The sequence below is a fragment of the Centruroides sculpturatus genome, unplaced genomic scaffold (assembly GCF_000671375.1).
Source record: "Centruroides sculpturatus isolate CEXI.00-Female unplaced genomic scaffold, Cexi_2.0 scaffold1414, whole genome shotgun sequence".
Lineage (NCBI taxonomy): Eukaryota > Metazoa > Arthropoda > Arachnida > Scorpiones > Buthidae > Centruroides > Centruroides sculpturatus.
Window position 1 is genome coordinate 65,348 of NW_019385583.1, and position 13,563 is coordinate 78,910.

Genomic DNA, 13,563 nt, shown 5'->3' on the forward strand with positions numbered 1-13,563 from the left:
TGGCCGTATTGCTGCTCGGAGTAATGACATTTGCCTAAGTCATTTTAGAAACATTTTAAAAAGTAGGCAAAGCCAAACCTCTTTGGATAGATATTTTACCAAGCAACCTCTATCCAGTTAAAGTGCTAATAGAAGGAAGGAAAGAAAGCAACAAGCAGTGGATAAAAATTTAAAAAAATAAAAAATAAAACAACACTAATTTTTTAAAATCTTTTCTAAGTTATTTTTAAGTTATTGTTACATTATGTTATGTAAGTTAAGTTTTAGTATCATTTCCCTTCTCTCTCTCTTCCGCCACCAATTTACACCTCCACCATCATCTATCCTCAAAGGTAAAGTGCAAATAAAAGTACATTTTTTTAAAATCAATTATTATTCTATTACGATTATTTATACGTTTACAACTACAAAACGCATTTTTCAGTGTTTTCCTTACTATAGTTTTTTTTAATGTACTACTAAGCTTTAATTTGAGTGTGTTTTTCGTGTTAGAACGAATTATTTGGTTTTACATGTAATCGTATGGGGAAAAATGATTCACCTTACGACATTTTCATGATACGATCTCAGTGTCGGAACGGATTAATTTCGTATCCTGAGGTACCACTGTATGTTGTATGTAGAGTTTCCAATTTAATTTATTTTATTAAATTTAGATTAGACATAGTTCAATGACAGGATTATAAATTCTTTTGTAAAATTTATTCTGTAAACATACATTTAGTTTTGTTTCTTGACTCAATATATGTAAATATTTAACCTAATGGCCAAATATCTTATGATTTCCAGCTGAAGATTAGTTTGAAAACTACAAAACATGCAAACAACCTTTTAAATTCAAGTATCTTTTAATACTTTATTTGAAAAAGATACGTAATTAAAGATTGTACAGTTGAATTTATCGTTAAGGCTACTTTTGTGTTATCTCTGTTTTTAAGATGATAGTCACAAAAATAATCTTACTGAATTTATGATATTAAATTGTTTACATTATTCTATGTAAAATTCCATATTAAATTGTTTCCATCATTATATATATAAAAAATCATTCCAATTAAAAATTAATATGAAATAGGAAAAAGAATTCTTGAAATAAAGTCACTTAGCATATAAGCTATAATACAACATAATTAGGAATGCTTTATTGCACTTCACAAACCTGGATTAAAGTTGTTTGAAGATAAATCATTTGTTTGTGTAGGAAAATACTATATAAAAATTATTACAAATGCTTTATCTTAATTTATTGAGTTTTAGCTCAAAAAGAAAAAAAAACAAAATCTTACTAGAAATAAGATATTAAAATAAGTATGATGACAACGCAAGATAACACAAATTGTATGATAAAGCAAATGTTAGTGTATTTACAAATAAAATATTACTGTAATAAATTAAATTTTAGGTATTGACTGTTGTAAAATTTTGGTTAAATGATCATTAAATATAAATCAAATATAAATCATTTGAAATAATAAAAATATTTTTTTGTTAAATTGATTGTAATTAAATATAATGCACTTCAATCTTTTATAAAATAATTTGCATTAACCATAGTATTTTTTTACATTTGTTTGAATTGATTAAATTCAATGCAACAGTTTTTACACAAATATTGTGTACTGAATCACAACATTATTATTATGGTTATATTAAACTGGGATATAAATTAATAATAAAATAGAGAGAAGTTTTAGACAAAAATTACAATATTAACTGTTCCTGTTTGTTAAAACCAGAAATTTTAATATCACTTATATGAAAATTATGATTATAATTTTGTGATAGTTTTATAGTTAAAATTATAACAAAATACAGAAACTAGTGGAAGTGTCAGAAAATAAAGTTAACCTTAGAAATCAACTCAAGCAAAAAGTTTAATGAAGCAAAACATAATTTTTAAATTTAAAATTTTGGCAAAATTTATAAATGAGCATTACAACTCAGATAATGAAACATTAATAATTTTACTGAAATGTTTGGATTAAAATAAAATTGAATTAACTTATTTAATGATTCAGTGATTTAAAACTTATTATAAATGTGTCACAATCTGTTGATAATTATAATTAAGTTAAATTTTATATAATTATTAAATCTATTTACTGTGTGAAAAATAATGATTCAGAACTGATTTAAATCTACAACTCTTGTTTATAAAATGTATTGCCAGCTTGGTTTGGAATATTTAATGTCTCAAGAACTTGTATGCTTTTAGATAATATATACAAGTAAACCAAAAATATTTAATACTAGCTGTTACCCGCGACTTCACCCACAGAGGTTTTGCAAGCAAACGCCATTTATATTCAGTATTTCAACAATCATAGTAATTGTTATATAACATTATCGCTGAGAATGATGAGAATTGCCGAGAATCAAACAAACTGTTTTCAATTTGATGAATTTTCTGGAACGTGTACAATCGTTCTATAATTGAACCAATATGCAATAACAAATTCGAATTTAAAACAGTTCGGACATTTGATTAAAAAATCAAAATATATAAAAATATTTATAACAATGTCTGAAATAAAATGCCCCCCCCCCGCTNTTGGCACCGTATATTAATTTAAATTTATTATTTAATACTTCAATTACTTAAAAACGGAATGGTTAAAAATGTTTAATTTACAAGTTCAAAAATGGGCAAATTTGAAAACATTCTAGAATGTTTATAAAGGTTTGAATGTTGATGCAAATCTTTAGTGGAAATGCCTGATGGTGACCACTGAAAGGGGATGAAAACATTTGCACTTGGGATTTTGCAACTGTATGACTGCTGGAAACATGTGAAGAGTATTGTAGATTAGTGAAAAAATGAAAAGATGAGCATGAAACACAAACAGAATAATTTATTACTTCATCATGAAGCAGTTGACCATATGTTTTGCATTATGTATTATTCAGATATGACTGTGCACTCATGAGATGTTGAACATATAAATATAAATGTTCAGTCCAGTGTGACTTGTCCTGTGTGTTGGAATTGATTATGAAATTAGATATTCGAACATAGAATAAAATACAGTTGTACCTCAGGATATGAATGCCCAGCATACGAAATTTTCAGGATACAACATGAAATTTGAACATATTTTTGCTCCACAATATGAACAAAAACTCACCATATGATGATACATTAGTTCACAGTGCCATTTTTCATTCACTTCTGTTCATTGGTCTCAGTCTGCATGTTTGCTTCGTCGTGAAAGGATCTCGCTCAATAAAGGAAATCTTGAGGTATTATCAGAAAGTGACTGATTTTATTGAAAAGAAACATCCCAAAAAGGTTCACACTGGCCGTATTGCTGCTCGGAGTAATGACATTTGCCTGAGTCATTTTANTCACCGTCTTCCTCCGCGACCCTTTCACTTCTAAAAATTTGCATAATTGTGCTAAACTGCTATAAAGTAGTGCAACATTTGATTGCTAATAACTCTGATCAACACTTTTAGTGAATGCTACAAATTTAAAATAGAGTTTGTATACTTTTAACGTAGTTATTAACTAAATTTTATTAAAATTTATTAGAAGACACTCCCGACAGTTCCCTTGTAAGACACAGTGACCAACTATCATTGTTCAGTGGTTTTACCCACTTGGCCATTGGTAGGCATCTGAATTGAAGGGGTTGAGAAATCTTACATAATTATCATAAAGTACTCAGCAAATCACCAAACAGACAAATAACACCTTATCTTTGCCAAGAAATATATTTGAGGATGGCCTGTAAATCAGGCTGAAAACCTTTGTTTTTGAAATAAATATATTTCTCGGCAAAGATAAGGTGTTATTTGTCTGTTTGATCTTGCATAGTTGATCATTTTTATATCTTCATCCAAAATAGTTTTTAAATGTGTAGGAATTTGCTTTTGTTACTAGTGCTTTTCTGTGCAAAACACAATAACTTTTGATTGCTCTTGTATCTACTTGAAGGATATGTATTACTGGCCCCTTTATATTTCCTATCATTGTCAGCACCATCTGTACAAATGTCAATACTTCTTGCAACTAATTTCTTGTTTTGTAATGTAATTACTAATATAGTTGAATATATCTTCTCTGCTAGTGTTTTCTTGTAAATATTTGCACATGAGTAAATCTTCTTCAATAATTATATCAAATATGTAACAATCAAACACTAGTAATACAGCAAGCTCTGTGCTATCTGCAGATTCACCTATTTGCAAAGTATTGTCATTTCTAAATCGTTCGGGACTGCATATTGTAATATCAAAACACTTACTAAAACACCTTTTCTTGCAGCCAAAGTTTATAAGAAAAACTTTCTAATGTTTTCGATCTTGTTAAAAGACCTTTCTCAAGAAAAATAAATAATAAATCAAATAAAACAACAAATTGTAAATTGAACGCTTAGTACAGCTAACACGTTTTTCGAATATTTTCGAACTATCTTATAATCCGTTGCAATTTATGACGTCATTGTGAACGGAAATATAAAAAAGATTACATAAATATCTAAATACAAATACATATAGTAACCATCTCCTAACCTTATTCAAAAATACATAGCCTAAGATACATAGTAACTACTTCCCTCAATTATTAATTAAGTTTATATTAAGCTAGAGGACCATGCTGCCGATATTTTTGTCGATTCTCGAAATTTGACTGCAAGGCCTTTATGCTTTGCCTTACAAATCTGCCAGGCTTCCGCGTAATGCCGGTGTTTCCTGTCGCGGACTATCTGCATTAGTCTTGCTTGGTCTCATTCAACCTTGACGTCTTGCTGGTCCACTAGAACGTAGGTAGCTAGCATGGTGCATGGTTGTTTTTTTTTCTTATATTTGCTTGATGTTCTGCTAACCTGTCTTTGATACATATGTTGCCCCTACATACATTAATTTATTACGTCGCCTTGAGTCTGTAACTGGAATTTTATATACCCCGGGGAGTGTTCTTCTGTCCACTAAATCCTTATCAGATCGTAATAGTTGGTACGTGGTGAGGGTTTTTTTATATAGGACTCTTTTGTTCTGGGCCTTTCCGATGCATCGAAAAATATTATTCAGTGAAGCATTATATTCCATCGTTAAAACTCCTTCATTATGCGGTAAATTTCTCTTAAGGCACGTTTTACTCTTGTTGATAATAGCTTTAACATTAATCTCGTACTTTCTGGCTAAGTTATATATATATAATTCAAAATTAGACAGAATTGGATAACCCAACAATTAGGGTATAACGTTTTGCAGGGCTTATCACACCAAGGCCGACTGGAAGAAGGACCAGAACTTTATAAAAAAGGTTTGGTCTTTAATAATCACATATCAAATTTAGGTAAGTATGCATTTCGGGTACAAGGACCCCTCATCAGCTTACAAACACATGGCAACAACGTAACAAATACAATACCAATAACCTGTCGGTACAACGGGGTAATCAACATATGCAGTGCACTGCATTTACAAATTATCAAAGTAACTTATACACTAAAACTAAATTATCAAGTATAAATCAGCATCCAATGACAATGTGGTATCACATATTATCTCCACCCGTAAATGTCTTAGTTTCTCCTACATTTTCCAAATNGATTACCCCGTTGTACCGACAGGTTATTGGTATTGTATTTGTTACGTTGTTGCCATGTGTTTGTAAGCTGATGAGGGGTCCTTGTACCCGAAATGCATACTTACCTAAATATGATATGTGATTATTAAAGACCAAACCTTTTTTATAAAGTTCTGGTCCTTCTTCCAGTCGGCCTTGGTGTGATAAGCCCTGCAAAACGTTATACCCTAATTGTTGGGTTATCCAATTCTGTCTAATTTACAGTCGCGGGCAAAAAAGCGTTGTTTATTATTAATATATAATTCAGTTCATCCTTTCTATCTTTTGTATTGTTACAGTGTGAATAACCTCTTGCGACTAATGCTCTGAACGCTGCTATTTTATATGATGGAGGATCGTGAGAGATCCACGGAATAAATATAGGGTTATAGGATGGCTTTCTGTACACTTTAGTCGTGAAATCGCATACGTTGTTGATTTGTATATGCAGATCTAAGAAATGTATGGTCTTATCATTTTCTTGCTCTAACTCTATCTCCAGGCCAAATCTATTGTCATTTATATCCTTTATAAAGCTCTGTACGTTGGGTTTAGTGTTCCAGAAAATAAGTACGTCGTCTACATATCTAACATACATTATCATTTGCGCTTCATACTTCGGCAACACTGCGTTTTTCTAGTGTTGCTAGTACCATTTCACATAGTGTACCTGCAAGGGGCTGCCCATAGCTACCCCTTTTTTCTGTGTGTATGTAACATCTTTGAAGCTAAATAATGCAGAGAAGATTGTAAGGTGTGCCAAGTCTAATATGTATTTTCTTTTCTTTCCTGGAGATGGGATCTTGCTCAGTAGTAAGTCCCTTAAATGTCAAAAGCATGGTTCCAGTTTAACGGATGGATACAAGGCCTTGTAGTCTAACACCGTCATATATTTCACTTCTTGCGAGTTAATATTAGCCATTTTGTTTAAAACCTCTACTGGTTGCTTGACGCTGTAAGGATTATTAGGGGCATGTTGCCGAACAAAGTTGTGTACCCATTTTTTGAGTAATATTGTAGGGGCGCATGCTTATAAACTTTGGCTGCAAGAAAAGGTGTTTTAGTAAGTGTTTTGATATTGTCATTTCTAGGTTTTAAGTCAATGGATTAGCTGTCTGTCAGCAGAAAGATTTTTAATGAGACGGGAAACAGTATTATATGATAATTGTATTGCATCTACTTTTTAGCAGCTTGCTGATTTAGCATACATAATACAATGTTTTTTTTATGCAAGACTTAATAACCATCTCTCCAATTATGAGCTTCACCATTAAGAGCAATGCAATAACTCACATGAAAAGGTGCCTCTGTCGCATTTTCAGTTTTAGCAATTATAACCATTTGAAGTCTAGATTTTATAGCAAATCATATTGTCTCTAAAAAATGTATATCCTTTGTAATTTATATATTTCATTCTGAGGTGCCTACAAAGTTTAGCTGGAATCAAAGAACTGTTTGCTAGTATTTTATTACATAGAATAAATCACATCAAGAGCATCTGTATTGCCAATACATATAAATCTAAAATTTAAATGACTCGTTGTACTTCTCTTTTGGTCTGTTCTTAGATGACATTTGTTCTTTAATATTAAATTTTGAAGAAATAACAATTTGTAACTCCATTTCTTCTCCAATCATAATGTGCCAACATTAATACTTACCACTCCTTGTGAGTGCATGTTGTACCCTATAATACACTGAATAACTTGAAGTTTTCAATTGACATTGCTTGTACCCATGTGTTCCCTAGAATGAATGCCTGCATACTTTAGTCACGTTTGAGGTGTTGACAACTGTGAGCAACTGAATCAAGGCCAGTATGTGCTAGCCATAATAGCACAATCTACATGCAAAATGAGGAGCACTTGATTTTCAAATATATTTGAACTTGTCACAGCATTTAAAACCTTTTCAGGATCATATTTATTTTGGAAATTTTTCACAGAACTATTCACTTTCTGTGGGACATAGTTTGGAAACATGCTCTAATCCACTTGCAAGTAAACATGAATTGCTTGCACTTTTGTTCTTTTTGTTTATCTGATATTTGCTTTTTAACTATGATGTAAACTAAATATATATGTTGAAGTATCTATTTATAGCAACTAATAGTAAATATATAAAAGAAAAATGGCATATTAGAAGAATTATTATCAATCTTTAAAATTGTTACTCTAAAACAAGCAGTCAAGTGTTAAAAAACAAAATATTTTTTTAATGTCATTAGATTTTTTTCTGTTATTTTATGTATATCTGCTGCTTTGTTTTGCATAATAACTTGAATTGTTTTAGGAACACGTTAAGGATTTTTTACATGTACAGATTATGAATTATTAAAAAATTTATATTCATGTTTATTTGTTGTCATTTTTCTATTTGACTGTTTGGTTACTAGATCATCATAAGTGTAAATAATGTATTTGTTATATTGACTGAATTATCTCATTAAGTTTTATATTTTAAAAAATTTAGATTTTATTTTTAATTTATGTGTCAGTTAATGTAACAAAGATATCTAAACAATTAAAAAAGTTTAAATTTTGATTAGAGAAAAAATTCCATATTAATTATGAAACTGCAAGTATTAATAATTTCAGCTTTTTTTTTTTTTCCTTTAAACAGTAATGGTTTTTTTTACAATAAAAATATACATTAAATATTTTAGATACTTAAAAAATTTTTAAGAAATTTCTTTACTTTACAGAATTTGATAATTTTTATAACTTTAAATGTAGAAAAATAATTCATAAAGATGTATTCATCATTTGTACATGCATATTTACAATAAAAAATAAATTATAAAAATGAAGAAAAATTTTAACCAATACTATTAGTAATTTAAATTTTAAAATGTTTATAAATAATTAAGTCTCTAAAGAAATGAATGTAGCTTGTTTGGTAATGTATGACCTTGTTGTTTATTAGAAACCTTCTTCTATTGGATACATTATAAAAAGAATTATTTTGACTCATAATTATCTTCTCTGATGATTTTGTCCTTAGTTCTTATTGTTAAAGAATCTTACAACCTGATGGTAAGATGTTATTTATACAAAAAATGATGTAGACATTATAGAGATTTATGTGAGCAGGCAAAAAATTATGTTCAAAGTTGTAAAAACTGAAGTAGTAATAGTAATAAATATATATATATATATATGATTATTTAATATTATGTATGATTAATANACTAATGATATATTTTTGTTAAAATTATTATAACAATTATAAAAAAATAAGTGTATAATAATTAATTTTTTACTTTACAAGATAGTATGCATTATATAGTATAAAGGTTATTACTTTTGAATATTTTAAATATTTTTTATGTACAAAATATTATTTATCATACTATATACAATATTTTTGTTTACAATAGCATTAATTTTAAAGATTAATTTTTAAAATGTCACAACCATTTCATAATATATTAGATGTTAAATTCAAACTATTACATATTGTATTGCATATTGGTGAAATGTAATTAAAATATATTGCATAAATTTTTCATTTCTGATGAAATTATTTGTTAGAAAGCCAGTTAATTAAATTTCTACAGAAAGTTATCATCAATATTTGTTTTAACAATGCTAATTTTTTAATTTGATACATATTATTGATATATTAGAAAAATAAGATGTACTCTACTTATTTATATCGATTCTAATGAAATCAGAACATTTTGAATTTCTAATTGTATTAGTTAAGAGAAGTAAAAATATTATACAGTAATTCTAAATTTCTTCATTGACATAAATAGAAAATTCAAAAATTTTAAGATGTTTTTACTTTCAAAATTCTGATTTATTTAGTATTATTTTATTGATATACAGTTATTTATAAATGAGTTTGAATTGTGAGATATAAAATCATAAAACTTAATATAAATTACCACATTTATATATTTAATGTCCCAGATGGTTTAATCACAATTGTGAATCATCTGTACATTTACATGTAACACTGTTATAATCTTATAAATGTACAAATTAAACTTTATAACATTATTAACTGTTAATAGCTTTTTCAAGCTGTAATAATCATAGTATACATTTATGCAAATATAAATTGATTTTTCTGATTAGATTAAAGTAATGTTATTTTAAAATTTTAAATTTAGAATTTAAAAAAATAAATAATGGTATTTTTCTAATTATATTATGAATCACACAATTTACTTTAATAGAATTTTTATATTGATATATTGAATATGAAAAATTCAATAAAGCAAATTATCAACAATTTTCAGGGTCACCATGAGGTTGTGTAATTTATGAAGTTAAGGATTAATAAGCTGTCAAAATCTCTAAATTATAAATATTTTGAATTAATTTACTAAATAAAGTTAAATAGAATAAAATTTATTTACAAAAACAAATTAATGATCTGAATGATTTTCAAATCAAACAAAATGAGACTGTATTTGTAATTTAGTGGTGAACAGTATATCAGAGTGGTTAAACAAAACAAATTAAAAGTAATCTGTGACTTTTTTCTGTTGAAGATTGAAAAAGTAGAAAATATTTTTGGTGCAAAAAGAGTACAAAAGGAGTCAAATTTGGCAAAATGTAGTCAAACCTTGCATCATTGTATGCATCCAATAACATGCAATCTATCACATGTTTGTGTAAGACCACATCCATTTAAAGGGGTGAATGTCCTTAAACATTGACTTTAATTTTCTGAGTACAGTAGAATGGTTTGCTAAAATCAGATGTTTGAATTGCTCTAAAATCAGAGGTCAAACCTGTCTGTTTACTAGAAGAAAATCTATATTACTCAAAATAGAACATTTATTACAGTACAGATTTTTATTCTTCACATCAAAGTGTAAAAAAGCAACCATTATTGGAAATAGGGTTATTTCTTGGGGTTGTGAAGGTAATTTATGGTTCAGTTTAAGAAACTCTGGTAAAATTTTTGTTTGTTTTATTGCATGAAAATTAGCATTGTGACAAATGGCCATTTTGCCAGGAAACCACAAATTTTGATATTTGTTGTTTCCACTGTTGCAATATACAGTAAATGCCTTAATAGGATTTTACTTAGGATAGAATACACTATGCAAGCTGAAGTATTTACCAAATACCTTAATTTGATTAGATGTAAAAAATATATGTAAATTTTTGTAATTTGTATATCTCAATGGATAAAAGGGAATGCTAATTTAAATCTATTTACTTTAAAAGAAATGCAAATTTTCTCTCTGCTGATATTTTATTTTATTTGTAAAATTTTAAATTCTACTTTTCTATCATTTAAAATTCAAAAAGTTTTATTATACAAAGTTTTTAAACTTAACATTGATTTAGCTACATATTGTTTCTCGAGTCTTTTAGAAAATGCTTTAAAATTACTAAGTTCTGATGATGATGTATTGATTATAGCTTATGTAAATGAGTTGTTGTACAGTTAGTGAACATTGTTGGATGTAATTGTTTTCAAATGTCAGTTTCAGTTAAAGCATTCTGAAAGTTTAATTTTATCAATTCATAAGCATAATATAAATTTAAAGTGTAATACAGAAGCTTTTCACCTTTATTTCAAGATATTATCTGTATTAAAATTTAGATGAGATAAATAAAATAGAAAATATTTAGTTTTTTTGTATTAATTTAATCTTTAGAAATAAACTTCAGTTTAAGATAAGACAAAAATAAAGATATAAAATTATTAAACTTAAGTTTTTTTCAAGACAATTATGCCTCTTTCCCTGTCTTGGAAATGAACTATTTCATATCAATAGTTTTTGTAATTTAAGATCTTATAGGCAAGAAACTATTCACTTCAGTTGATATTTTCTCTAACAATATTAATGCTTGTTTAATCTTTCTGACAAGTCATTTCCTTGAAGAGAATTGAATCTCTATCTTTTGTATTAAGATGTTTTTCCCTTAACTATCCAATACTGGGATAGAATAAACACACACAACACACCAATACAAGCACACTTGAAATTAAGAAATTGATTAATATGTTCATCTGTTAATATCTAAGACAGACATCTTCAGGCATATAACACAGAACACAATGGCTACATTAACTTAAAATCCAAGGATTTTAATGTAGCCATTTTATTAATATTTTTTAATTTCAAGTATGCTGGTATTGGTGTATTTTGTGTGTTTAATATTTTGCCAAATAAGCAGCCACATTAGTTTTATTTTAGATGCATTAATCTTAAATTCTGGTTAAAAAATTAATCTGAATTTATTTATTCTATTCAGAAGAAGAAATCTAATTAAAAGAATATTTCATAAATCAATTGTACTAACAATTTTTTATTAGATAGATTTATTATAAATAAATTATTAGTATAAAATAAAAGTTATTCAACAGATAGCCTTTAAGAAAATATATATATATATATTTCTTTTCTTAAAGGCTATCTGTTGAATACCAAAACTAAACTGAAATCCATGAAATTTAATCTATTGCTCTTTTCACATGAAACTTAAGAGTATAATGACTGGCAAAATATTACTTATTTATATTTTCAATAATAGTGAGAGAACTTGTCTGTTGGGTTGAAAGGAAAATTTTTCCGATTTAATAAATATCAGAAAATAAACTATAGAGCTCAAATAACCACAACAGGTTATTTTAAGAATATCAAGGACATTTAGACGAAAATATAAGGAATTTGGATTTTTCAATATAGGGATCTAGTCTACTGTACTTAGAATATCAATAAAAGTAACTTTACATTTAAATGTATATGAATATATAGTTTAATTAATAATTAAATTTTATTACTTTTTAAGGATCCTACTGTGCAGCAAGTGACAAATCAGGCAAATCGTGCCCAGTCTGCTTTAGATGATTATAATCCATTTGCAGATCAACAACAGAAAACAGTTGTAAGAAAATCTAATAACGTTTTTGTTCTAAATTTTAATTTTAATTCAGTTTAATTAAATAAAAACTATATCTAGATTTTAACAGTTTAAATTACCATATTTTTTTTTATTTATAAGATGCACTGTTGTATTGAACAAGTCACATTTTTCATGTCACTTTTATGGGGGGAAATATTTTTTGCACTATAAGATGCTTTTGGCTTATAAGACACCATTCAAATTTTCAGATAAATTATAGTACAAAAATTTATTTCATCAAAATTGTAGACTAATAGAGAGGTTGAGGCGCACGTTTTAAACGTGTAAACGTGTACGTGTGACGTTCGGCGCCGCTTTCCCGTAAGCCTGAAAGTTTGACAATGGTGTATGGATAGTCGGTGGAATCACGCTCGACATTCCAAACACCATCGTCAAACTTTTAGGCTTACAGGAAAGCGGCGCCGAACGTCACACGTACACGTTTACACCTTTAAAACGTGCGCCTCAACCTCTCTATTGTTAGTAGTATATAATGATTTGTACATAATGCAAAAAGTGCATTTTATAAGGCAGAAAATATGGTATTTATGAAGTGATATTCATTTTATTAAGTAAAGTATAATTCATTGATATATTTAAATATTATAAAATTTGATTAGAATATTTTTTATAAAATGTCAAAAATTAATTTTATAAATTCAAATTTTGATAAAATAAATATAATAATAAAATATAATGGTAATTTTTTGAATGCTTTTTAGTTACTTAACCAGTAGCATTGAACATAAATTTTAAAGTATTGTATACTGTTCCCAACAATACTGCTCGAATGTAGTTACGGTCAGCAATGGCAAGAGTTATGACTTTATTTATAAAAATTTAACAATTTTGATTTTTAATTACATGATAGAAAAACAATACATATATTAATCTGGTAATTAAGAAGTCTTTATACTTTTTTAAAAAAAAAAACAATTTTTTAAAAAAACTTCAAAGGTTAATACAGAAGACAACTGTCGTTTTTTATCTATAATTGCATTTTATCAGAGACAAAACTACTAACAATTACATCCATTAGCTTTTATTACAATACATAGTTTTGTCTCTGATAAAATGCAGTTTTAGATAAAAAATAAGAGTTTTCTTCTG

General features: G+C 27.5%; 1 protein-coding gene across 3 annotated transcripts in view; it reads left to right on the top strand.

The window, feature by feature from the left end:
• Window positions 1–13,563, top strand: part of LOC111640319 (secretory carrier-associated membrane protein 1-like) — a 64,389-nt gene that overhangs the window by 24,594 nt on the left and 26,232 nt on the right. For all 3 annotated transcript variants that reach the window (XM_023386329.1, XM_023386328.1, XM_023386330.1), the window contains exon 2: window positions 12,340–12,435. In XM_023386329.1, the coding sequence (XP_023242097.1) occupies window positions 12,340–12,435 (96 nt within the window). The remainder of the gene's footprint in view (window positions 1–12,339; window positions 12,436–13,563) is intronic.